The sequence below is a fragment of the Ammospiza nelsoni genome, chromosome 18, assembly GCF_027579445.1.
Source record: "Ammospiza nelsoni isolate bAmmNel1 chromosome 18, bAmmNel1.pri, whole genome shotgun sequence".
Classification (NCBI taxonomy): domain Eukaryota; kingdom Metazoa; phylum Chordata; class Aves; order Passeriformes; family Passerellidae; genus Ammospiza; species Ammospiza nelsoni.
The window spans coordinates 10,590,821-10,618,178 of NC_080650.1; the positions used below are offsets into that span (position 1 = coordinate 10,590,821).

The window sequence follows — 27,358 nt, forward strand, 5'->3', positions numbered from 1 at the left end:
ATGAGCGGCTCCTCCATGGCGAAGAGCGAGTCCCGCACTTCGCTGCTGAAGGCGGCGGGGAGCCGGCGGGCGGCGGGCGGCCAACCCCAGCCCCGCGGCAGCCGCGTCCGGGACGGCAAAGGACAAGGCGAGCAGATGGGGAGGGAGCTGAGCCAGGAGCAGCTCCCCGGGGAGCCCAGTGCCCGCAGGCCGCTCTGCCACCCAGGCGCCCGGGAGGACGGAGCGAGGGGCGCGGGGAAGCTGTCACATGGACGGGGGGAGAGTCAGCCCGAGCCGGCGGAAGGAGGTCCAAGGAGAGGCAGCGGCAAGGAACCGGTGCGGACATCCAGGCAGCATCACCACCTCCCGCCGCACGCCAGCCACGGTCACCCCCAGGACCAGCATCAGCTCTCAGACAGGGATGGGGAGGAGGCAGAGGAGGACTTTTTCTTCAGTCACAGGCAGAGGTCCAGCAGAGAGTCCCTGAAGCTCTCGGAAGGCGCTTCACCTCTGTCCAAATCCAGCAGCAAGTGCTCCACCAAGTCCAGCGGCAGCGATCGGTCAGTGGAAGCGGATCCCCTCATCCAGCAGCTGCACCCCATGCTCAGCTCGGTCTTTGGCCAGGTAAGGGGCAAAGCGCCCCTCGCCACCCACCCCTCTCTCTCTTCCCACCCGCTTTCCCTCCGCGCCCCCTCCTCCTGCGGCTCCCGGACCTTGGGCTCCTGGCTCCGGAGTCCCCGCGGCCCCGGGCACAGCCCGCAGCTGTAAATGCACTGCTTCCTGGGCGCCCCTGCACAACTTCTCCCGGCGCTGCGGCACGGCCGGGGGCGCTGCGGGGTCGGCCCCAGGAGGGCTCCGCGCCGGGGACGGGGCGCGGGTCAGAACCCCCGGCCCCGCCGGGCGCTGCGGAGGGCGCTCTCGGCGGTGCTGACGGGGGAAGTGCCGGTGCTTTCCCAGTCACCGGGGGAAGTTGTGGCTCTGCCTGCTGAGGGTGAGAGTCAGAGAAGCGGATTTTTAAAAGCCATTTACTTATTAGATTCCATCTCTCTGGCTCCCCGCCTTGCTTTGCTGTATTTGTTTACATCTCCTTATGGTACATTTCTGTACAATCAGCATATGAATCATTTCTGATGGCAGAAGCTGTCAGGGGAAGGTAGTGGGGAGGACGACAAAAAAAAAAATCCTGACCCAATTCCGAAGCCTTCCCAGTCACTGTGTTAGAATGGAACAGATGCTTTTGGTGTTTGCAAGCTCTTTTGGTACAAAGCTGTCGCTTTTAGCTGCTTTTGGTAGTGAAATTATCCAACACGGTTACCCTCTAAAAATGAAAAGGCAGAGGGAGACTAGCTTGAAATTCTCTTTTAGAGACATCTAGGGATGTTACTGGAAAATGTAATCTCTGGGAAGATTAATGTAACTGCAATCTTCCAGAAGCACAATTATAGGTATAAGCCAGTAGCCTGGATGGCTAAGTTCCATCCAGCCCTGGAAATGATCGATTAATCTGGAGTTATGATTTCTGGAGTTTGTTATCATTGAGCCTTTTCTTTCTTTCCTGTCTTTCTCTTTTTTTTTTTTTCTTCCCTTTTTTTAAATGCGTGTTTGGGAGGCTTTGCAGGGAGCCAATTCAGACTGAGATTATGGAGAGAATTAGCAAAAATTTTGTCATTGGATGGAAGGAGGTGATACACCCCTATGTTTAATACAAGAGTGTTGTCTACTTCTGTTCATCTTGACTTCTCCAGATAAAAATCAAAGCACATCTGTTCCCTCCAAAGCACAACACTTTTCCATCCTCACTGACAGTCTGCTGTTTGGGAATTTTACAGTTGTGTTTAACTTAAAACAAGTGTTACCCTCCCTGTGCCAATGGTGCATCCGAAGTCTAGATTAAAATTTTGTTGTGACAGTAAGGACGAGCCTGGTCAGCAGATTGAAGCTCAACCAGGTTACAAAAAGCCATATTCCAGCACCAGGCTTTGAAATCCGTGGTCTTGGCTCTGATTTATGCTGTAGTTCTGAGCGAAGTGAAGATGTATCCAAGAAAAGATTTTAAGTCTATGGAGCTGTATGTCCCCAAAGCATCAGAAATACAAACAAATTCATGCCAGATCTCCCACTCATGGAAACCCCTCTGGTTTTGAGCTTAGTCCTTACCTGACCAGCACCTTTATTTTATCTGCTCTGCTGTTCACATTCCAGTGTCAAAAGACAGTTCTGAAAGATGTAAATATAGCAAAATTTACCTGTGGTGTTCAACAATGCCCTTTACTGAAATGAGAGAGATACAATTCTAATTTTCACTTTTTCACTGAGTACATTGCACCGGTGCTTACACGCACACAGCAGCATCTCTCTTTTGGAGTGTAGTGTTATTTATTGCATTTTCTCTCTGTATTCGTCTCTCACATGCTTTCTTAGAAGGAACTGTGACAGAATGAAAATTTACTGGAGATTTTAGGACTGACTTTTAGGACTGGGCTGTGGTAGATCCCCCTGTACAGGGGCAGGATGGGGAGCTATAATTTTTTATAATTTAGGATACACAAAGAGCTGGTTACATGAAATACATGAAACTTTTTTTTTTTTTTTTTTTGGTAGTGATATCAAAATCCTGGGATGAATAAAGATGCAGGTGTAAGATGTATGGAAATTCTGTCACGGCACAGAATGATACAAATTTTGTTTCTGTGAATGAAGAAATAAATGCCCAGCATTGTGTAAAAAGGTGTGTGAAATTTTGAAACGGGCAAGGACTTAGACCCTGTGGCAGGGTCATAGACACGTCCAGGGTTGCAGTCTGAGGCTGCAGGTGCTGTAACACCAGTCTGCTCCACATTGTGATTACAAGACAGCAACAGCTCAGCAGATAATTCATTTAATATGAAAACTTCTTTCTAGCCCACACAGCCCAGTGTGAAACAGTTAGAACAGTAATTTTGCAGTATATAGGAGAGGAGCACAGTGATGCATATCACAGCAGCAGAGCACTGTGGTCCAGCAGCACCAGTTTATCTTGATCCAGCTCTATAGATGTGGAACATCATCACCCTGTGCCGTGGTGGTGCAGTGATGTGGTCGCAGATGCAGACACTACAGTGGCACAGTCAGATACACAGAAAAGATTGCAGGGCTGACTCCATGGAGAATGTCATTATTGCAGTAACAGCAAAAAGGAGCAGTTCAGGACTAGAGGGTTGTGTCTGAGGGAGACAGATTTGTAGCTGTGCAGAAAAAAAGACAGAGTGAAGGAAGAAGCGCCGTGTTTATATAACCAGCACAGCAATATAGTGCACTGTGGGTGTGTACTCCAGAAGAATGCTAAGATACTGCCAGGATACAGGATGCAGTATATTCGATTAATTAGGCTTATGCTATATTGGTGCAGTGATGTTCTAATACCATTAAGCAGTAATACTCTTTTAGGATATTTTACCATTTTGTTATTGAGCGGTACACGAATTAACAAAAGTAGGGTAGTGTAATGATGCATTAAGTATAAGCCAGGATGTCATCTTAGCCTAATGACACGTTTGCCCACCAGCTCAGTGCAGCAGTTGCAGAGGAGCACTCTGCTGTGGACTTTCTGCTGGGCTGGGATGCAGCGCGTGCAGCTCCGAGCGTCTGGAGAGCTGCACTGACAATGCAGTGGTGTGGTAACGCAGTCCTGGGGCACAGCAGAGATGTGATACTGGTGCCGTGTGGTAGGAGTTTGGCAGTGCATGGGTGTGATAATTGTGGAGTGTTGTAGCCTGACAGAAGAGTTTAGCAGTCTCCTGATGTAGTAATACAATATTGCAGACAAGAGCCATTCTGTGCAGCAGTGATCACTTCTGGTGTGATATTTGCAAAGGGCTGCGCTGATCTGACAGCACCATCCCGCTGTAGCAGAAGGCAGCAAGTGAAGTATTACCACCATGCCACAGTTTTGGAAGCACAGCTGAGTTAGCAAGAGGACAATGCCACAGACTTACCTGGTGACAGTGCAGTGTGAGTATGGGCTGGTTTTATGCGGGACAGTGGGACAGCAGTGTTTTAAAGTGGCCCTGCAGCGGCAGAGGCTCAGTACAGTGTGAGAGTAGTGCTGTGATTCACGGGTGTAGCTGGCAAGGAATGTGTGTATGGTAATGCAGCAAAGTGGGAAAATGGCAAGAAAGGGAGCACGAGGAAGATGTTTCATATGATTTTGGCCTGATAGGGTAGTGTTGGAGTGGCCAAGTGGCAAAAGTGTGTTGTGAAGCATAAGGGAGCATGCTTATTACCCCTGCAGAGCAGAGAGTCCTGTAGTGTCTCTAGTGTGGCTACAGATCACAGTTCAGCAACAGAAGCGGAGTGGTGACCCCTCAGCAGCTGGGATGGCAGGGAGGTGGCAGGCCTGGCAGCAAGACACAGTTTATCAATGTGACAACAGCAGCAACAGCAGCACAGAGACCGGGACAGCAGTGCGGTGGCAGCAGGACCGCAGTGCAAGTTTTGTGGCATTCCTGGGGCAGCGGTGATGTGGCTGCAGTGCCCACAGTGCAGCAGTGCCACGGGGATGTGGCTGCAGTGCCCAGGGTGAGCAGTGCCATGGGGATGTGGCTGCAGTGCCCAGGGTGAGCAGTGCCACGGGGATGTGGCTGCAGTGCCCACGGTGCAGCAGCCGCCTGGCACCTGGCTCACACGGCTCTGTGCAGGGACTGCGGCACAGACAGCCACCGGTTCTCATCGCTTCATTCCTCCTGTGCCTCAGCGCTGGCCTAGGTGGTATCTTTAAGAACAGCTTTTTCCGGGCATTTGCTATGCAATATTAATTTGTAAGCGATCCTGCCATGTGAGACCGGAACGTTTTCAGAGCCGTTTAGCTTTCACACCCTACCTGACTGTTAAATTTTTCAGTGAAGTGATTCCCCAACAGTTTTCTGTCAATTGCCTCTGGTAGCATGGGGATCAAAGGGGTCAAACAATTGCCGTAGAGAATCATGAAATATTTACAGGGTTCTGCTGTTAGCACTGTGGCCAAAGGGGCTTTTGTATTCCTATTTGTACAGGGAGTTTAAAGCCTCTCCTGCACCATCTCCCATTCCTGCTTTAATGTCAGTGTCCACATTACCATTAAAATAGGGACATAATCTTTCTGCATTTCCTGTGAAATTTTCCTTTTATTTTCCTGCTCCATCTCCCTTTATTCTTGAGCTTTACTTCTTAACAGGTTTTAATGAACCTTACAGCAAACTGGGATGACAGAAGTGGCCCCATTTTGGGACAGAAAATGTGGAAAGCATGTGTGGAAATCATGCAAGAATATTCTCCTCTGACCAGCCGAGAGAGCGTGTAGAGAAAAGATGCTTTGTCCAGCCTTCCTGGTGTTCTCATCTGCCAGATAACTTTGTTCCCTCCAATGTCTTTGGCTTCAGCTGATTCTAACAGGCGTTTTGCCCAAGAGCAGTCACTGCATCAGGACCATTCTTGGAGATCCATCCGTGGAGAAGTAGGAAGCCCTGGCCAGTCCTGCCAGGGTAGAGTGGCTCCTGCCTCAGTAGTGGGAGTTTTCAGCTGGCCCTGTGTATTAGCAAGGGAGGCTGCAATGGAAACTTTCATGTGTCCCGCTGTGGGGTGGCGAGGTGAAGGTGAAAGGTCTGGGTTTCCAAGTGCTCACGTGCTGTGTTGTATCTGTAGGGCAGGTGAAGCAGTGGCATGTCAGGGCTGGTGACAAACTGAGACAGTCTCTAACTAAACTGCTCATTAACACTGTTAAATCGGCACAGTAATTTGGGGTGAACAAACTTCTGGCTTAGCACGACTGACCGCCGGAGTGGTGCTGGTCCCGTGGCACGGTCTTGGCTCGTGTGGAGCATGGAGCGTGGGTGCACAGATTAGGAGGCAGAAAGAACCCGGAGAAATGCCGTATCCTGCACCGACTTTTCCTCCGTGTTTTATGGCACCTCTGAAGGTTTATACCGGCCCAGAAGGGTCCCTGAGGGCACGGGCGGAGAGGGAAGGGAGTCCCCGTGGCCGCAGGGACAGTCCCGCGGACAGACAGCGGTGTTCCCTCTGCTGCTGCCCGTCCCTCCCGGGATCGGTGCTGCGGGCCTGTCCCCTACATGCTCCGCCGCGGGCTCCGGGACAGCGGGGCTCCGGCGGGGCTCCAGCGGGGCTCCAGCGGGGCTCCGGGACAGCGGGGCTCCAGCGGCGCTCCGGGACAGCGGCGCTCCGGGACAGCGGGGCTCCAGCGGGGCTCCGGGACAGTGGGGCTCCGGCGGGGATCCGGCGGGTCTCCGGGACAGCGGGGCTCCAGCGGGGCTCCGGCGGGGCTCCAGCGGGGCTCCGGGACAGCGGGGCTCCGGCGGGGCTCCAGCGGGGCTCCGGCGGCCCCGGCGCGCCCCCGCGCGGCCCCGCCGCCTCGCCCCGGGGCCCTTCCCCGCCCGGCGGAGCCGCCTTGACACGGACCCGCCGCGCTCTGGGCTCCCGGGACATGCTCTGTCCCTGGGCCGCCCGGTGAGTGTGTCAGAGCCGGGGACAGCCCCGCCGGTGCCGTGAAGTTGGCGAGAGCCGCTCCCAGCTGCGTGTTCACTGGGTCCGGATACCTGCGTGGGGCCCGTACAGCCTGCGTGCTTCCATCCCTGCATGAGTTGCCACAGCCCATGTCCATGCATGTAGATTGACATAAAAAGCCTTCATGTACATGTCTTGTCTATGTACACACAGCTTGCTCGTGCAGCCTCTGCTAAATCTTCTGTGTGGCTTCACAACCACCTCTGTACACGCTTATGCATTCCTGTGCTTAAAACATCGCTCGGCGCTTGTGTGCTCACCTGCCTGCTGACACCTGCCACACCTTCCAAGGTACGTCTCATGTTTTTATATGTAATGACCTCAGACACAGAGAAACATTGTTCCACTTGAGCATATCCACTCAGTTCCCCCTTTGCTCAGCTTGGAGAAAAGTTCATCACATTTATTGCTTGTAAAGAGCTTGAGGGATGTGAGCCAGACGTACAGAATCACTAAGGGGCAATGGATAAGCCTCCTGTCTACAGTAGGTCTGCCAGCAAACATTAATCTTTGTCAGTGATTTACTTTTTAAACAAATCTGTTTTAAAAGGCTATAGAAAGACATCAAAATAAAACCAAGCTAAAAGAACATTCATTAAATATTCTGTTCATGAAATATACAGCAGCATGATCTAATGCACTGAAATACACAAACCTTCTGGTTAGATTCAGTTTATCTTTGGAGAAGGAAAAAAAGCTTTCAGTAATAAATTAATCATCATTTACATAAGTCCACTGTCCATTTTGTTAAGCTTTACCACCTTGATTTTTGTTTCATGCAATCCTGGGTTTCAACACAATGTCAGGGAAGTTTAGCTTTAGATGCAGTGGCTGGGCTGCAGGTTGTCAGCTGAATTAGCTGTGATTCTTTGTAGCATTCCAGCTTCAGTAACTGTTTTTCCCTGATGCATCCATGAGTGGTATTGATTTCCAATAACAAGCAGCTATATGGTGTACATTCAGTAAAAGATGTCTAGCTAACTTTGGGCTCCGTTTCAATAATCCTCTGACATTCCTGTGACCTCAGAGAGCAGCAGCAGTGTCCATGAACCTGAGTAATCCTTCAGTCAAATGCTCCACTTAAAAATAAAGAACTGTCCTAGGTATGGTCATATTTAGATTTTTAGTAGCGTTCTGCTCCAGCATAAGACCATGAACTCAGCGCTACCCAAGAATGAAAACATTAGCAATATTCTAATATTTCTTCCACCCATTCCTCCCCTGGAGTACTTTGCATCTTGCAACCATCTTTGAAAGGAATACACAGCATTGTTTCATCCCACTCAGGCAAAATACATTATCTGCATTTGGAAGGAAACAGGCAATAGTGTAACATTGGGAAGCATCATGTCACAACAGTTGAAGGCAGGAAGTAGAAAAACGGCAGCAACCTCAGTGTTCTGCTGAAATAAACCACAAATTGTTTAGATACTTTGGGACCAGTTGTGTTGAGGTGTAGTCAGAGACCTGGGATACACAGTTTGGTCCTTTTAAAGGTGCTGTCAGATCCTTACTCAAATTAGAAGTGAGGCAGATCTCTGTTTTAGGGTGGCAAATCTCACGTAATGCTGCGGGGTTGGTTTGGACTATTTGGTTGTTATTGGTTTCTAGGCCTCTGCTCATCTGATGATCAGCCACATTTTCAGTAGCACCTCAGTGTGCCAGCTAAACAGTGACCCCCTGTCCCTCTTGTTTCCAAAGAGGTGAGAGAACCAGACAGAATTAGCTGCTTCTGCAGTAGTCGCAGTTGGATGGAGTGCAACAAAATTCCCATATTCTGGAGCAAAGACAAGGAACCACGTAAGGTTTATTTTAAACAACCTCTGTGCTCCATATACATGACAAATCCTCACAGCAGCTTCTGAGTTGTCAAGTTTGTACTTTGTACTTGTCTTTTTGTAGCCCATTGATGATCTTTAGTATCATCATCAGCAAATATCCACAGTACATTGTGGTCTGGCCAACGCATCTCCTGCATAGGAACTTGGAAGTTGGGCTAATGCAAAATCCTTGGATCAGATCTGCAGGGAAGGTGTCAGGAGAAAGCACGTTCCCATCTATTTTCATCTGATGCAAACTGAAGCCAGCTATTTACAGACAGAGCTGTTCCAAACAGAAGTTGACAGGCAGTCCAGGCTTTGTTACCTTGAGAGGAATAGAAAATATTCTCCGTCTTTTTAATAAACATTCTGTTGTTTGTGATTGATTATGATCCAATTGCTCTAATGGAAGAGAATATTATGCACAGCATGAGTCAGCAACACTTTCCTCCTGGAACAGCTGACAGCAAAGAAAGTTCCCAAACTCTCTGCAGAATTCCTTTCCCTAGATGAGAACCTGGACTGCATCCACCAGTACCTGACTGTGCCTCCCCTTGAGATGGACCTGTACTTGTCTGACTGGCATATGGAACCATCCAAGGTTCCTTTGATGTTAGAAGACACAACTCAATGTGCAGCAAAAGCACTTGGGAGCTGATGCAGAAGAAAAAACAGAAATCAGTCACAGAAGTTGAGAGTGCCAGTGCATGTTCCAGTGGTTGGGAGCTTCAAAATAAGATCCTTGACAGAACTGGTACAGGAGGATGTTGCCCACTCCAAATAGTTAGGCACATCTGAGGTCGTTCAGTAGACAAGACAGTTTCTGTAAAACTCTACATTTCCTGTAAAATACAGCTCTGTAGCCACCAGATAAAGGGTTATTTGAAGCAGATTTGAAAAATATTAATGTATGTGGGCACTTTCCACTCTGGGGTAGGAAAAAGTACAACAAAAATTCCTGCCCTGTTAGGATAAATAAAGTAAGGGGATGTATTTTAATATACTAAATGTTTAAAGCATTTAGTGGGCTCTTGGTAGAACTATGGACTTCAGTGAAAAGATACTAGGAAAGAGTTTTCCCTGCTTTACTATACAATACCCATTACCTACTGACATTGCCCTGTAGCAGTATTTGTGTTGAGAACAATAATGTAATGTTCCAGCACATGAAGGACTGTGCACTGAAACAGGCCCAGCATCTGAACAGTCCCCATACAAATCCACACTTCCACTGAAAATTTTTGCCAAGCAAAGCTACAGTTTGATAAGCAGTCACATGTTTTGGATTGATTTTGTTTTTTCTGTTGTGTCTGTTGGATATTTGCTGCCACTAGATAAAGCTTCTGGCACCTGCCAAATGATTAGCTATGAGGAGTTCCAACATTTCCTATGAAATGAGCATTTCTGCCAAAGGTGCCAGCCCAAAGCACAGCACTGCTGCTTTTTGAAGTATCCAGACATATTAAACCACCTAAATCATTCCTTGTTGAATGCCAAGTCAGCCAGCCTTCTCCCTTCTATGTGCTCAGGTCAGTCAGTGTGCCAAATGCTTCTCTCCCATGAGCTGACACCTTGCTCTGTGCCAAGCTGCATCCCTTGAGCTCTCTGCTCTCCACCTTGGACCTGGGGAGAAAGGGAGGGATGCATGAACAGCAGCGAGACTTGCATTTCACAAAGTTCTTACAGATTTTTAGAAAGTTTACAACAGAGACACAGACCTTAAAAGAACAGTGTGATTGCCACAAAGAACAGTGTGGGAAAACCAGTATACATGCATGTGCAACCCTCCCACATGCACACTGACTACCCCAGATATAGGCATACCCACAGATCAGCACCTACACAGAAATGTTTCTGACACACTTATTCTCAGCATCCCGTTCTCTTACAGCAGCATCAGTTGGAGGAAGGGAGAAAATATGTTCCTTCTAACCTAATCTTCTAATGACCTTTCTGCCAACTCCACTTTCCTTGCCTATCTTTAAGCTACCTGTGGTGGTGATGGGAACAAGATCCCACTGTAGAGAGATTTTTCTCCTCAGAGCTCGGCAGGGGCTGTCTGCCAGATAGTGGTGTCCTGCCCAGTTGCTCTTAAGAGAGTCAGAGTAAATAGGGAGATAAAAAAATTGCTCATGATTGCATCTCTTGGGCCTCTTGAGCTCCACTGGAGTCCTTACAGAGTCAAAGGATTGTGTCTGTGCTGCAGACCTGGTGCACATGGGCTCCCATTCCCTCTTCCCTTCCTGGACTGCAAATTCCCTGCCAAGCCTGGCAGGAGTCTCAGCCCTCTCACTCTGCCCTGCACATTTCCTACAGCTGCCTGTAACTGTAGGGAAGAAAAGTTGGAGAGTAGGCAAACACAGTGGCTGGCTCTGAATGCTCTGGTACAAACCAGTATTTAGAGGGTCACCATCTCATTGAGAGGCTTTTAGAGCTCACTAAGACATGCTCCACAGCTGTATTCCAAAGCTGTCCCACAATAGTCTGGGAACTGTGATGGATTTTTCTGGCAGGACATGTCTGACTCCCTTTCTTCCCTCCCTCTCCCTGGGACAATGTGGGAGATGGGCACTTCTCAGTTGCAGGGTGTTCCTAGCCTCCATGCTTCCTGTCAGGGAGAGATTCATTAGCAGCAGAAAGGCAATTCTCTCCCCTCTCTGCTCTGGAATTGAAGTAATTTGTCTCAGAAAGGAGCCCAGGCGCCTCACTCGCTGTGTGGCAGCTTCTGCTCAAGGGAGACAAGCACTTTGTCAATAAACAAGGAGCCTGGGGAATGGCTCCAGCTGACAGAGGATATTATTAATGACTGGCACTTTGTCAGAGGGTAGATCAGCCTCCCATTAGCTGCCTTAAGAGGGAAAAGAGAAATAGGGCCAAAGATGGAAGCCTGAGAGCAGCTGGGAGTTTCAGCATCCTCCTGCAAAGACCCCACTGAAGGGCCCAGGGCTGGCACAGCCCCCAAGGAGTGACTGTATTTTTCCTCAGCATCTCCTGATGAGGGAGACAGGCCAAGGAAGAGTTTTGCTTTTCACCCTAGCATGGGTGGGCTCTGCTATGGAGGTCTTCCCCTCTGTCCCCCTCTCAGTTTGCCCTGGGTACAAGGGGCAGACAAGGAGTCTCTTCCAGCATGTCCTGCTGCAGCTTTTTGTTTTGGAGAGCCTGTGGACCTTTGTGCAGCTCCTGCAACATCATCTAATGAAGAAGGCATTCAGGGAATCTGAGAGGAGGCTGTCCCACTGCCTTCAGTCTTGGGAAGCTGTTATTACAAGGAAGAGCAAGAAGCACCATTCCCTATGGCCATGCATTTCTGTCTGTGGCTAACTGGAGAAGCTGCAGACTTTTGTCATGCTCCCAGACTCATCTCCTTAGGTGGAAGAAGCCTCTAAGCTCTAAAGCAACTGTTGAGTCACCTTAGAATCATACTTAATTTGCCACAGCACCATCAGGGTGGAAGGAGAAATCCTTGCTTTGTTTTGACATTGACAGTTCATCCTTTGTCCTACAGCCCTAGACCTCCAGGAGAGCGAGTCCTTGGCTGCTTCACAAAAACCATCTGGTGCAAGTCCTCAGCCTATGGAGCTGGTCTTTGTAGAAGCTTTTGTTTGGAACTGCACTTGCAAATAAAGATGTGAAATCTTTCAGCTCAACACCAGAGTGTCCAAGCAGCCTGCTGCATAACAGGGTGTAAGATCAGTGTCATCCTGGTCCTTAGCTCTTCATACTTCTTATCACTGTGGAGCTGCAGCTGTGGTGCCTCACAGCTAAAGGTGCATCCACTATCCTGCTCAGATACTGTTGCCTGAGTGTGATTATGTGGTTTTTATTCAATTTAAATCTCTTTTCAGACTGAATGCTCTTATGCTCAGCCTGTGATCAGGAAAAAATATATTGGGGACTCATCCCTTTTCTTTCAGCGATTATTCTCTGCTACAGGCATGAAGTCCAAAGTTTAGAGCCAGCTCTAGGTTCAGGTGCCTCTTATTTATTTCAGGACTTGGGCTCTTGCAAATGAAATGGATGGATCTGACATCAAAATTCTTTGATTCACATTATCTAACCTGGGGCTGTTTAGATTTAAGATTCGGGTGTGAGCCCATCTTTGGCAGATTTGTACAGGTTAAACTGCCAGTTGATTTTTACTTGCAGAAATCTGGAAAAACTTTACTGCAAGACTGGCTCAACATCTCTCCCTTGTGGTTAAATATTACTGTCCTGGGGCTGAGAGTGTTGTAGGGTCCCAGGACTGCTGTCTCCAGGCTTGCTTTCACTGTGACAGAATAAAAATCAGACACTTCTAGGTCTGCTGGTATTTATAAGCTGAAACAGGTCCCACCCAGATAAATTGGACCATTTCTGCTCTGAAAGGAGCTGTGGTCTGCTCCAAGCCCCTAAGTGGATTGCCTTCTGGCCAGCCTGGGGCTGTGGTGATTGAAAAGCCAAGAGGAGTTAGAAGGGGGGTGGGTAGGGATGCAGTGTTCAGAGGCTGTGGGGACCCAAACTAGCTAGATTCACAGAACTCATCACTGAAATCACTTCTTGCATTGCCTCTCTGTTTTAATTCTCCCTGAAACAGCCCTCTCCTATGAGTAAAACAATCTTGCCTGCAGATTGAGGGGGGTGGGAGGGATTTGAACATTAATCTGATGTAGATTATACATCCGCCTCCCTCTCTCCCCCCTTCTCACTCACTCTCTCTCTCTCCCTCTCTTTCTGTCTGTTTCTCTCCCCTCCCTCTCCTTCCTGCTTCATCTCTTCAAGAAAGTGAACATAAAGTAAAATACGGAGAGAGAGAGGCAGAGAGAGAAAAAGCTCCCTGAAGAGGGAAAGCCCCAGCAGCCAGTAGCTGTTTGGATTTGCCTGGTGCTGCCTTTCTTGCTTTGCTCCCAAGGAATACCTTTAATGGGATCAATTGCTTCAGTTCCTTTATAACCAAGTCCACCGGAAAGGCAGCCTCAACATATTATGGGCAACTGTGTGAAGTCTCCTCTGAGAAACCTCTCTAAAAAGGTATGTTCCCTGAATTGAATCAATCCAGCCCTGCTTCTTGGGATGTGTGACACTGTGGGCAGATGAGAATGGGAGGTGGGAGAAACATAGAGATGAGTATGAAGGGTTCAGCTTCTTCACCAGACTTTTTCTGTAAGAGCTGCTCATGCAAGTGCAGCCAGTAAAGCCCAGGATGCTCAGAGCCATAATATGTATGAATAAATGTGTGTGTAGGCTCGTGTCCTGCTCACTGTGTGTGTACAGCTCTCCTCTGGGTACGTGCAAGCATGTGCTTGTTGATGTGCACAGCATGCTGGCACACTCCTGTCAGGGCAGGAGTGAACTTGTGCTTGTGCTTCAGCTGAGAGTTACCTGCTTGAGTAATCATGTGTGCTGTGGGTGTAGGGACATAAATGCATGTATACATGAAGGGTCACTTGTCTGTACATGTTGCCATTGCTGTGTAAGGGTGTGCACACCTATGGGCCCATCTGAGGTACCTGTGTGTCCTTAGCTCTTTACATCTCTAACAGGCATCCTGAGTGCCTGGGCAGGTTTGCTGTGAGTGCAGAAGGCGTTTCTGTGTATCACACACATGCCCTTGCTTGTATGGTGCTGTGTGTGCTCACCTGCTGGTGCATGTCCTCACACAAGTCTGTGTGTAGACATGCACGTTTTTATGTCTATCCATCCTTGCACATGAAGCAATTAGTTTTGGTATGTGTTTGGGTACAGAAGCATGTTTTTCTCTCTGTTCTGCTTGTCCATGCATCTGTTTGTGAGTGGATACCCTGGGCCCTGGCTGTGTGTTTGTGCATCATGTTGCACATCAGCGTGGCCCATGTGTCCACATGCTTGGGCCCAGCTGCACTGTGTGAGCTGCCACATGTATCTGTTAGGCTTCAGCCCACAGTCTACTCTGTGCTGAAGTTTTGCAGTGGTCCTGGGACAAACTAGATCCAGGAATAATTCTGCTGTTATGGACTGGGTTGAAATGGGAACAACATGCCCCAGAAACATTTCTTGTTTGACTGAGGAAGACCTTACAGCACTGTGTACCTGTCAGCCACATGGTTCTCACTTGGCATTGCTGCAAATCTAATAGCTCAGCAAAATGCTATGCAGTTCATTCTCCATAAATGATAAAGTTATGCTGATCATCCAGAGAATTGCAATGAGATGCTGCCTCTGTGGAGACCTTGATGACAATGAAATGCCACTGCCATCAAGATGCTTTATCCAGGAGACCTTGGCACCTGGGAAAGCTTCTCTGAAAGGGAGCTGTCTGGGAGAGAGAGGACCTCCATCGTAGAGTTTCTTTTGGCTGCATTTTGGCCTCTTCTATATAGAAACACAATTTGCTTGTTATCTTGGCTGCTGTAAACAAAGCCAGTAATGGCACAGTGCTGCTGTGGGGGAGCTGGGATACTTGATGAGGGAATTCATCACCCAGCAGTTATGCAGTGCTGAGACCAGTCCTAGGTCAGGGTGACCTGCAGGGAGATGTAGAAGTAGCTCAGGTTCACCCAAATGTTGCACATATGAAAAACCAGCTTGGTTGCTTGTAGGTCGCCTTCAACTTGGAATAAAAGGAGTTGGCTGCAGCTGTACAAGGTGATTGCAATTAAAGACTGACAGGTAGCCAGGCTGCTTGAATCGAAATAGATTCAAGAACCTGTAAATTGTGTTGTCAGTCTTTGAGGTAATTTATGCTTTTATTCCTAAAAGCTGCTTTGAATAACTCACTTTGTGCCTAGTTACAAGGCCTGGGATGTCAGGACTGAAGAGAAAAAGTTGCAAAGCTGAATCAGAGAATTTCTCAGACATCATTCTAGTGAGCTATGAAATCAGGCACTCATCCTGACAGGTCCTGGTACTCTGCCACTCTTTTCAGCACAACACACGTGATTATACTGCAGACTTTGCAGATCAGTCTTAACATTGCCCAACTTCACTTGGCTGTTATATGATCCCAGTAATTTTTCTCAGATTTTACTTTGAGCAAACTAATTTTGCTGAAATGTTGAAGAGGAGGGACTGCAGACAACACGTGTGGAAGCTGCTCTTGGGTGACAGTCTCAACTCTTGAATACATGATTTCAACCCACAATTTGGGGTTCACTCCCATGCACCAGCTGGCTTGGTCTAGGTCTGGATGACACCAGGGTACCTTGCTTGTTCAGGCTGTGACTCCCTGACTGTTGTTGGTAGCTTCAGTTTCTTGTTGTTATGCTGTCCCCCCAAGCGATTGTGGAAGCCATCCTGGCTGCTTTTCCCTCCAAGAGATGCTGCAGTTGGGATCAAGGCCCCTCCTGGTTTGCTGTTCTGAAAAGTCCCTCTGACATTCATTCACTTCATTAAGTGAATCCTGGTGTGCTTCTGCTGTGCAGAAATTAAAAGCCTTGGCATCCAGGTCCCTCACTTTACCAGAGCTCTCCACCCCTTTGGCCATCTCTAGATCAACCTGGTGTCTTCCCACTCCATAATCTGACACAGCAAAGGGCTGGACTTGGCCAGGAAGGTTCGTGGTCCTTTGCTAAGAAGGGACTGGGAAAGCCTGATCTCCCCAGTCCTATTCTTGCATTTTCTTTGTCATGAACACTGCTGTTCCCCTGTAATGGGTGGCTGATGTTTCTTTGCCCCATACCAATATCACAGCTCCGTTGCCCTCTCTTCTGCGATGTAGAAGGAGCATGGTGAAGGGAACTTGAGTGGATATTTGCAGGAGAACCTGTGAGACTGCTGGCAGAGGGAACACTGAATGCCATAAATCCTGCCTGCAGTGACAGTGCAGGGCAGGGAGCCTTGCTGAGCTGTTCACCTTGGTATTCTGGCACTGCAGCAGTTTGTCTGGTCACAGTCCTCAGTGGCTCTTGGCAACTGTTTTGTCAAACTGGCAACCTCTATCAAGACAGAAAAATAATGGGATGACTATTATGAGGTACTGCTGTATAGCTTGGTAATAAACTATTACTGGAAATGTCAGCAAACAAACATTTGGGGCCATGGGGCTTTGCATCCTTCATGTGGCTTCACTGGAATTAAACACCGACGTGGGGCATTTAAGTGATTCATATTATTTGGTATATTAAACTGAAAAACGTGCCAGGAAATAAAACTAATAATTTTGAAATAACATTGCACTGATGTCACAAAGCTGTGTAGCTCAACACAGATGTCTTGACATTTAGCTGAGCTAGTAATATGCCATTCGTGGATGGATGCTCATCTTTCAGTTTTCTAAGGACAAGTGTCCTATGTGTCAGAATTAATCAGAGACCAATTCCTTTCTCAGGCACGGCTGCAATGAAAATGCTTTTCTGCTTCATCATTTTCTTTCTCCCTGGCTTGCTTTTTGAGTTATTTTTGTTTTGATGCTTGATATTCACATGACATTATACATGAGCAGATTGGTGTAAGACTGTGTACAAAAAGGCAAATTACACACCATGCATGCAATGTAATAGCACATGACAGACACAGCAAGTAGATACAATAGTCTCAGACAAGTGTGAATGGGGGGTGTTTGTGTCTGGTCTTTTAGCCTGAAAATTTACCTCAGGCTTTCAGGAAAGGGTTAATAGAGACAATGACAAGTGACAGAGCTTCTCTGATCACCCCTGGGAACGCTGGCTGTAAAAGTAGAATCATTCCTGAAGAGGAATCTAAGTATGATTAATGTTTATTCTGTAAAACCAAGGGTCCTGTGGGTTGTGTTGGCTTTTTATAGCTTCATGGGAATATCAGGATAAGAGGTTTTTTGCAGAGCCAGGGAAATGCATTTCTATAAAAGGAAAGCAGAGCCTCCTTATAAAATCCAGTGCTGGATTCTGTTCTGGAGCCTTAGCTTAGCAGGACGTGTGCACTTAGAAAATGTGCAAATGCAAACACTCAAAAACGTTGTGCCCGTGTCTGATCTCCACTTTGGGACTGTCGGTGATTAAAAGAGGCCAAGGCTGTAAGTGCCTCAAGCTCTGAGGATGTAACTAATTAGTAGCTGCACAAGGCAGCGTGAGCCTGCAGTTGGCAGGGCCACCTGATGCTGTAAATGGTCTTCTGAAAACGTGATAAAGCGTGTGATGCTGTGTGAGCCTGAGCAGTGGCTTTGTGCAGCTCTGCCGGCTCTCCTGGGGATGCCCGGGCACGGTTTGGCACACGTACTGTTAAGGTGGGCTGTGCTTGTCCTTTCAGCTCATTCAAGGCAGTGTTAGCTCTGGGGCTGACTGTGGGAGTGTGGCACTTTGGGCTGTGTCTGGGTAGATGTGAGCAGCGCTGAGAGTTTGATGTCATTTCAAAGAGAAATTCTCGTGGTTGGTTGTTCTTTCAGCTTTTGAAAGTGAACTCCTGGACTTACTGCTTCTGTACGAATCCAAATAGGCCGGTGGGGGGGACGCAGTGTGCACCAGATGAAAGAAATGTAGCAATTATATCTCTGCGAGGCGGTTCAGTAAAACTTCAGAGGAACGAGATGGGGAGGTAACATCCTCTGTTGTGTTGTTTGCTTGCTGCTGGTTGGCTGGGAAGATCCGCCATGACGAGAAGACGAGCTATAAAGCTGTCCAGACGAGCGAAGAGGGGTCGTCGGCTGGCGAGTACCAGGGTCCGCTCATGGTGCTGGCCCAGAACTGCGCCGTCATGCACAACCTGCTGGGGCCAGCATGCATCTTCCTGAGGAAGGGCTTCGCAGAAAACAGGCAGCCTGTACGTAAGTTACACCCAGCGGGGCGAGACACGCACAAAGCCACGTGGACGCGAGTCGGGGATGCGGAGCCGCCCCCGTGCTCCGCCTGCGTGCAGCTCTGTAACTCCCAGCCCTGCATCTCGAGCATCCCGGCTCCAGCTCCAAGTGCAGATACAGTCACAGGCTAATGTCTAACCTGAAGGATGTGCAGATATCCTTGTGCTTAAACATCAAGAAAGGAGGATTCTAAACTTGAAGCTGTGGAAAATAGATCCAAGTCTATACTCGAGTAGCCATAATCATATGAGTTTATGAAAAGGTTTTAGGACTTCAGGACTTGCATATATTCATATGGACTCAGGAAAAGTCCAGTGCTCAAAGCTGTTATTCCAGCAAGACACACATCTCTTGATTAGCTCAGATTAGCATTTAAAGCCTAAATAGCCAGTTAAATGCAAATCAGGGCATCTGTATTGGGAACAAGCTGTCCATATTTGATACTGTTCCTATCAGTTCACAGTGAGCACACTAGCACCAGCAGATATAAGCAGACAGCTGCCTCCTCACAGATACCCAGACACAATCTCTTGTGCACTGGCATACCCAGCCTGACACTGCAGCAATCCCAGCCAGTTAAACTGAGGAACATCAGGCTTTCCTTATATTTGCAAATAGTGCCAGGCTACCAAATGTTATTACCCTCCCACATAGAGAGAGAGAAATAGCAAAACCACCCCTATTCATTCAGTCACACCTATTGTAGCTAGGTGCTCATATGCATCCAATGTATGCATTTATACACAAACAATAAACATGTGTGCTTGTATGTATGCCCCCCAATATTGTGTCTTTACAAGAATTAAAACATATTTTTGCCCCCAAACATTCTACTTCTACAGCAATGTGAATTTAAAGATAAACAATTGAATATGATTAACACACTTTTTATGGATATGTATTAGTGAATATGTGAATTGTCAGATATTCACCCAGTGCCTTCCATGTTCTTGTGGTGAAACAAAGCTTACCCCAATTGCCTCAGAACCAGAGGTTTATTGCCTCTGTAAGAAACCTCTGCTTTACTTGTGTGTTGATATGGTCATCTACAGCTGTAGGAGACATGTAGGTCTTTATTTCTGAAACCTCTGCTTCAACCAACAACTCAAAAAAGAGTAATTATGTGTCATTATTGATCAAAAGGCTTTTGTTCTTCCTAACCTTCAGCCACTAAGTGATCACACAGTCCCTGTGCCAGGTCACTAAAACATGAAACACACTCTTGCACAGCTACACTTGCTGACCTGCCCAGAGCCACCTGTCACAGGAGAGAGGTCCAGCTCCCTAGTGGACAGCTGGACAAGTGTCCATCCTGCTTAGGCCATGGAAGCTCACTGTACCCTGAGAGGTCTCCAAAATAGGATTAGTGATGTCTCTAAGTACCCTGATGTAGAATAAGTGCATCTAATACACAGCTTTACTTTTACTGACTCTCTAGGCCAACAGGATTTCTTGTGCATAGAACAGAAATAAATGAGAGTAAGACCATTAAGTATAATGGACTCTCTGGGGGTCACCTCTGCTCATATCTGGGATCTTAACTCTTGGAATAGTTTTATTCCTCTTCCCATATGTTCTCCGAAAGCTTCAGAGTGATTCAGCCCATTTTATCCCAAGCAATTTTACTCCTTAATCATTTTAGGGAATCTTTCAAATTTAAAACAGAAAACCTATTCCTGATGTTAGTTAACACTTGAGTCAGATTTTTGGAGGGACATAAACCCTCCCCCTCCTTCTGCATTTGCAGTATCTGGCAAATGCAAATTCTTTGGTGTGCAAAATTAGAGCCAGTGCAGAAGCCCCCACTTCTGACAGGTGTCACTGATGTCAGTTACAATGTGGTCTTCAGTGAGGGAGGAGGAGGAGGAGGATGGTCTTGTGAGGACTGTGCTGGAGGAAGGCCTGGGTCCTACCCTGGCCACTGTCACAAGACAGCAGCTACCATGGGTGAGTCATGGCACCCTTTGCACTGCAGTGCTGGCACTCACAGCCCTGCACCTGCACCTGCACCTGCTGTGCACCCAGCCACTATCTCCAGGGATCAGTGTTTGCACTCCATGGAATAAAGTGCACAAGGTGCTGGAACTGATTGTGGGTGGTTTTCTTCTGTTATTTTATCTAAGGCAGGAGGACAATTATGCCTCCTGCATCCGGTCTGAGGAGATTGAATTGCTTTATTACTTGGTATTGATGAAAGCAGAACAAATGGGATGACATGTTTGAAAATACCAGGTCTGTGAAGGATGAAACAGCAGAGCCAGCACGCTCTGACAGTTCCATCCAGCACAGAGATGCCTCTGGGAAGGTTATGAGTGGCAAGCTGGTCATTTCTCTGGCACAGCCCACTTCTGCACAGACGTAAACCAGTGTGTGTCCTAGTTTGCTATGCACTCCGAGCAGCTGCCATTAGAGTTTCCAGAGGAGCCTGTGGTTAAATAGCAAAGGATCATCCTTCTCAAACTGATCAAAGGCACCGTCTCCAGGCACATGTGGTGAGGCTGGAGGACACCTGGAAGGCAAGGAGAAACTCCCCACAGTTGAGGGGAAAAACCGAGAGTGAGACGACAAAAAGAGATCGCGTTTCTGTGTTTCCAAATTCTCAGATGATTTGGATTTGCCTGGGAGCCATGAGACGAATTAGAAAGGGCATTTAAACCAGAAAGCAGTGCATTTCCATGCTCATCTCTTCTTCCTGGTGCAGTGTTGGAGCTTTCCTATACTCCTATATCCTCCCCCTTCTTCCAAGAAATTCAAATTGGATGTTTGAAGTTGCAGTGTTTCCTGAACATGGTGAATCCTTGTCCTGTTTCATTTGTGGATGACCTTGATGATGTATATGTTGTGTGTCTGCCTTCATGACTGGTTTTAAAATGCTTGTATATGGAGTTGAGGCTGGGGGGAAGGGGGAAGTTGCTACCTTTTTGTGGGGACAGATTGTAGGAGATGTCACTGAGACATTGACTGTGAGAGACCTCATGGCTGTTGCTGTCCTGCCAGAAGGACAGAGATCAAGCAGTGATCTGAGCAGATGATAGTCTAGACCTGCTGGTTACAAGGACTGCTTCCAGCTGCTTTGATCTGTGTGTGTCAGCGGGAATGGCAGTAGAAATACAATCAGAGCTCCAGAGGAGATCATAACTGCTACAGGGACAGTCTCTGCTCCAGAACTTGGTGCTGGGGAATGATGAAGCAGCTTCATGAAGTTGCCAATAATACCATCAGTGGGGAGGCCACAAATCTTGCTGTGTTGGTCCAGGTCTATTCTGTTCAGGGACCACCTGTCATCCCCCTGTCCACCAGATGAGAGGGAGAGGGCTTGCAGAGAAATGTGTGCAGGTTAACACCCCTCTCTTTGGGAAGGAAAGCTGGGAAGCCTTCCTAGGTAGATGGTATTAAACATGTCATCACCTTCTTGTTTCTTCTCTCACTTTCTGGCTTGTTCCAGAACCCTTTGTACAAATAAGTGCTATTTTGAAACTATTTTGTGGCCAACAAATGTCTTTAACATAATATGTTCTCTTTTTCCAGGATAGAGAACTGCGTCCGGAAGAAATTGAAGGTAAAATTTGTTGTTCCTTCTTTGTCCTCTTTCTCTCTGCCCAGTGAAAATGTGTTGGCTGGCCCTTTCATGGTGGCCCCCATGGGTTAAAATTATTTGGGGCAAATCAAGGGAGATGATTACTGAAATAATCCCAGTAAAAGAAATAATGTATAAAACTAAAAAAGTTCTGACTGTGAAGGAATTTGCATCCATTCCATATTCTTCAGGGTGAGAGAATAAGTAAGTAATGGGATGTTGGCTGTTAGGGAATTGCTGTCCCTCCAGCTCCCACAGAAAGTGTTGTGGAGCCTGATACTATAATATGGCTCCAAGGAAGCTGTCTTACCTGCTGATCTCTACAGTGAGGGGTTATGTAATAGAGTGCAGAGGTAAATGTTGGAAAAACTTACCAGTTGTAATTTCTTTAGGGAGCACAGTTTAGCAATGAAGTGTTTGTGACACTTGTAGTTGGAACAAGCTTTCCTGCCAGGAATGAGCCAGCAGCACTGCTGACAGAAGAGCTTAACTTTGCTCCAGTCATTGCCTCATGTAGGGAGATCTGGTGGGAAAACACTGAGTATCTTAGAGAGTCTGCCTTCATAAAGTGCTGTCTGTTCTGGGGAGTTTTCTTGGAAAAGGTATTTCAAGCTGTCACTGACAATATTGTTCTTCCTTTCCCACAGAATTAAGAGAAGCCTTTAAGGAGTTTGATAAAGATAAGGATGGGTTTATTAACTGCAGGGACCTGGGGAACTGCATGCGGACCATGGGCTACATGCCCACTGAGATGGAGCTAATAGAGCTATCCCAGCAGATCAACATGAACTGTGAGTAATGCACACCCAGCTGTACCTGCCTGTTGCTGCTGTGCCCTGCATCATTGCCTCAGGCTCTCTTGGTCTCTGGCTGCCTCTTTCCCATTGGATTTTTCCCCTCTCTCCTTTGGTTTTGATTTTCACTTCTTATCATCTCTCCTGTTTGTTTGTGGTCCCTAGAAGTCAATGCCTTTGTTTTTGCTTATTAAAGGGACTGTGTGGACTGTACTGTATATGGGAACAGTAGGTGGAAGGGTTGTCCTTCATGCTTATGTTGTCAGGTATAAAACTGTCCTTAATGTGTGCAGTCAGGCACTGGTGCACAGGTTCTGTGTGTTGTCACATAGAAGCTGTTGTCAGATGGTGTCAGACTGAAGAGCAAGCCTGGGAAGATGGGGATGCTTTGTTTAGATGGGTGATGGATAGGCTGTTGGTCTGTGGTGGTTTTTTGTGTATCTGCTGTGTGCCTGGGGATGGGCTGCGAGCGAGCTGTGCTGGCAGCGTCAGATGGGAGCATCTGCCGCAGTCATGGAAAGATGCGACAAATGCATCTGATCCACTGTAACTGTGTTTGTGACCCTTGTCTTTCACCATCGTTTTTGTCAGCTCTCATCTGTGGCAGTGCAGGGTATCACCCTCAGCCAGGTGGGGAGAGGCATATTTAGTGCACGTTATTTCTGACACAGGATTATGTTAAAAGGACAAATTACTCGGTCAAGGGAAGGAGAACAGCTGTGACATGTGCAACCAGTCACACACAAAAGCAGCTGATAACCCTGGCACACAAGTGCTTGGGAATTTGAGAGTGTTGCTGACAGCTCTCAGGGCACTAACAAGTAAAAGAACTAATACAATGAATAAACAGTTGGACATACATTAGCTGCTGTAATGGAGCAGGACTGCACCAGTGCTGCAGGGCAGTGCCCAGGCTCTGCAGGAACATGGTGCTGTGCCCTTGCTGTGCCCTTTGGCACAGGCACAGCAGAGTTGCTGTAAGCACTAGAACGATCAAGCCTCTGATACGTATTGTGTGATGCAATAAGGGTGTGACAGTCCATGACAGCCTAGGATGGAATAATTTGGGCTCATTCTACCCAGCCCATAATCCAGAAAACACAGGGTAAAACTGCCTCTCCTTTTCCTTCCACTGTCCCACACCCTCTGTGCTTTGCTTCCTGGAGGGCCAAGTGCTCTGTGGCACTAACAGAAATGCAAAGTGAGTGCTGGTCTTGGCTAACTTCTGGAGTTCTTACACACAATCTTTCATCTTGTCCCAAGTGGGCGGCCATGTGGATTTTGAAGATTTTGTTGAGCTGATGGGACCAAAACTTCTAGCCGAGACTGCAGACATGATTGGTGTAAAAGAACTCCGTGATGCCTTCAGAGAGGTGAGTGATCCCTTCCGCGTGCCCCTAGAGAGGTGAGCAACACAAGACAGGAGAGAAAGAAGAATCACTGGAGAAGAGAAGAGGAGGAGGAGAGAGCAGCACAGTGGAAGATCTAGAAAGAGCCCAGTCAGGCATGGAATAAAGGAAGAGCAGAGAACATTGCTAAGATAAGGGAACTCTTGAGGCAAGGAAAAGAAAAGCTGGTGCAGACAGAGCATTTTCAAGGGTTTTCTGAGGAGAAAAGACAGACTGGATCCAAAAGACACTCAAAGGAGGAAAAGGAGGGACATGGAAGGAATGGAGAAAATACAGAGCGCTTAGGAGCAAGACAGTACAAAAATCAATCCACAGCAAGATCTGTTTCCCTTAACTGTATTTCCCCTGCTGGTATTTTTCATGTACTTGCAGTTTGACACCAATGGAGATGGGGAGATCAGCACCAGTGAGCTGCGAGAAGCCATGAAGAAACTCCTAGGGCAGCAGGTGGGTCACCGGGACATTGAGGAGATCATCCGGGACGTGGATCTGAATGGAGATGGGCGTGTGGATTTTGAAGGTGAGAAGGGATCAATGCTCGCTGTCCATCTCCCCTGGAGTGAGTCAGAGTCTCAGATCAGAAGCTGAAGTGGAAGACTTGAATGCTCAGGACCCATGGTTCTGAAGTATGGAGAAAAAACCTTCATTTTTTCAGTCAGATGAATTGTTCATTTGTGTATCATTTCTTGCTGCATCTCAGTTTTCATTGAGTCTCCATAATTCTAGCATGGTAAGAGATAGAACTTGTCATACAGAAACAGATCCTGGTGCACACATGCTGTGCCTGCCATTGTTTTATGGGGCATTTTCCTTTCTTTAAATCTATTGCAAGAGCTGTGGGGTGGCTGAATTGCTTTGGAGAATGCATTACGCCTTCCACTTCCTCTGGCTCACCTTTGTTGTATGCCTTTATAGAGAATTGTTTCCGTGCCTTTATGACAGAAGATGGTCATATGCCAGCTGTGCTCACTTATACTGCAGATATCTGATCCCTAGGTGTCATGTTAAATCCTAGAGATAATTAATTTCTTCTCACACTTTTCATGCCAGAAGGACTTTGAAAAATAAGAGTGGTTAGGCTACTATCCTAGCCATTAGCTGTGGCAGGAGCAATATTAATAGAGCCCAGTGTTTCTGGCAAGGAAGCAGTTGATATCAGACAGCTAAGAAGATATAAGAGCTGGAAGGGTGTGAGAGTGTGGCAGGCTGCTTTTTTCCCTGGTAGAAATCCAGATGTCCCTTTGCAGTAAGGGTGAAGTACTTGAACTATGAAATTAAAGTAAAATTGACATAATTTTTTTGGCTCAGCGTATTCCTGGGTCTCCTACATGACAAGGCATCTCAGTCCTCAGGATTATTGGAGCCTCTGAGGGCTTTCAAAATATTAGAATACCACCACTATCTTCCTGGAAAGTATCTGGTAGCTGCAGTTGTTCTAATGCACTGGCTGATTACATGACAGAAGCTCTCCTTGTTTCCCACAGCTAAATTATGTTAGACAGCTAAAATACATGAAATGCTATCCCAGTATCAATTTCTCTGTGAGTTACCACTTTAGTTGTCAAAGGACACCTCTATCAATGGAAAAGGAGAAGTCAAGGGGGTAATTTCCACTGCCCTCCTCTTTGCAGAGTCATTAGTTCCTCAGCAATTCAAGTGCAGAATGAAAACACATTTATATTTGATGGCATTTATACTCAATTTGAACAACTGCAATTGACTTCACAAACTGCAGGGTAGTCAAGAAATAGATCCAGGCCATCCTTACAGTTAACATGTATCTTTAAAAACAAGAAGTCCCTTAAAGTAAACTTTTCTCTGCAAGAACGCCAGTATAGACACTGGCACAACTCTCCTGCTTTCCCACACTGGTATCTCTGTGAAGTGGCAAGCTTACTAAGAAATCATACCATGTTCCCAAAACTGTAAATCAAGGTTCCCTGAAGTTACAGAGAAGGGAGACAATGCTGGCTGTAGTGTTGCACAAAGAGTTGCTTGTGCAAACAGGATCGTAGGTGGCTGGGAAGGAGTCCAAGGCAATGAACTGACCTGCTGGAAGGATCTTATCACCATATCCAATGCAAGGATTAAAGCCCACGTTGTGTGAGCTCTCAGGGCCAGTCTCAGAGTGCACAGGCTTTGCTGGCAGCCTGGGGACTCCAGTCTCACCCTGGCTGCTGTCTCCAGTGAATGAGAGCTGGGCTGGGCACCATGGATGCCTTCTGGCTCAGGGCTCTCTTGTGTTGTTGGTTGCAGAGTTTGTTCGCATGATGTCCCGTTGAAGATTATCTCAGCTGCAGAAGAATCAGCACCTTAGAGAGGGCAGAAGAGGACCTGGCTGGAGCATCTAGCCCCGATGTTCCTACGTGAAGGTTTATCGGCTGGCTGCAATTAGGACATTGCAAGATGACCTGCTGCTCCTCCCTCATGGTGGTCCCCATGCCCCTCCACCCTTTCACACTGTGAAAGACTTGCAACTTCCTACAACTGGAACCATTCCTTGAAGAAGATTGCAGGAAACTGCAGAGCCAGGACTTGCCATGATGCTTTCATGGGATATTTGCAACTTTAGACTCCTCCTCCCCAGCTTTATTCTCCCACCAGCTGCTGCAAAGCAAAAGCAGGAGAAATCCTCTTGGCTTGGTGGATGAGAGCAAAGCCATTGGGACTGGTGGCAGCCTCAGGGCGTGCTCTGCACTTCTTGGTTTCCCTTGGTGAACCGTGTCTGTGTTTGCTGTCTCAGTGTGTGTCTATCTGTGTGGAGTTATTTATGCTTCCCCAACACTTATTTGCATCTCCTGTGGTTATGTTTACCAAGAGTAAATTCAAATATATGTCTTGTGGGGGGAAAGTGATAAATATGCACGTTGAAATGATGTGGAGCCTGGATGTCCCTGTGAGAGGTGGTGACCGGGCTGGGGGAGAAGGGCTTGGGCAGATGCACACTCCAATGTCTGCACCAGGATCCAGAGGCAGGTCCTTGCTGCAGAAAGGGGAGTCAGTGCTGGCCACTAAGTCTGTGTCAGGACTCTGCCCTCCCTCCCACTGTCCCCAGGCCTAGGGGCATGGACGGGCCTCCCAGTGAGGGCAGTGCAAAGGGTCCCCATCCACTGGCATGGACACAGGTGAGAGCCCCTGCAGTATTGTGGGAAGGAGCTGTGGGAGAAAGGGCCCAGAGGGGAGCTGGGTGGGAAGGGGATAAGCAGCAATAGCCAACTTCACCCTTTTCCGTTCATTTTAAACACAACTGTGAGGACATGTATGGTGAGGCCATGCTGTGGGAGCTGAGCTGTAACTCCACTGGTGTTGGGGATTGGCTGGGAGCCTCCTTGTGTGGCAGTGCCCTGCTCTCCAACCTCTTCACACTCAGAAATGCTGCACGTCTGCAGCAGTGACAGCAGCAGCCTCCAGGTCCTACCAGCACTTCCAGACACATCAAATCTTACCCTCCTTTCCCTAAGATGCTCCCAACCCACCGCTCCCTTCCCCTGCTATACCAGACCTACAGTTGTTTCCCTTCT

At 47.6% G+C, this 27,358-nt stretch overlaps 1 protein-coding gene across 5 annotated transcripts; it reads left to right on the plus strand.

The window, feature by feature from the left end:
* CABP1 (calcium binding protein 1) lies at positions 1-26,713 on the plus strand. Of its 5 annotated transcripts, none has more exons than XM_059485163.1 (8): positions 411-603; positions 13,092-13,340; positions 17,844-18,020; positions 21,586-21,616; positions 22,282-22,425; positions 23,692-23,801; positions 24,210-24,357; positions 26,094-26,713. In XM_059485163.1, the coding sequence occupies exons 2-8, from the start codon at positions 13,296-13,298 to the stop codon at positions 26,117-26,119; spliced, it is 681 nt and encodes a 226-aa protein (XP_059341146.1). In that variant the 5' UTR covers positions 411-603; positions 13,092-13,295; the 3' UTR covers positions 26,120-26,713. The 5 variants fall into 5 exon arrangements, with proteins under 5 accessions (XP_059341145.1, XP_059341144.1, XP_059341146.1 ...); XM_059485164.1 differs by lacking the exon at positions 411-603 and adding an exon at positions 3,905-3,969; XM_059485161.1 differs by lacking the exon at positions 13,092-13,340 and having other exon boundaries at positions 107-603.
* The last annotated feature ends 645 nt before the right edge of the window (positions 26,714-27,358 follow it).

What these genes read in the sequence shown, in the direction of transcription:
- CABP1 (XM_059485161.1), top strand. Translation starts at nt 136, where the DNA reads ATGGGGAGGGAGCTGAGCCAGGAGCAGCTCCCCGGGGAGCCCAGTGCC. An exon ending in CCAGCAGATCAACATGAACT is followed by an intron (nt 22,426 to 23,691) that starts GTGAGTAATGCA and finishes TCTTGTCCCAAG; the next exon opens with TGGGCGGCCATGTGGATTTT. An exon ending in TGGGCGTGTGGATTTTGAAG is followed by an intron (nt 24,358 to 26,093) that starts GTGAGAAGGGAT and finishes TGTTGGTTGCAG; the next exon opens with AGTTTGTTCGCATGATGTCC.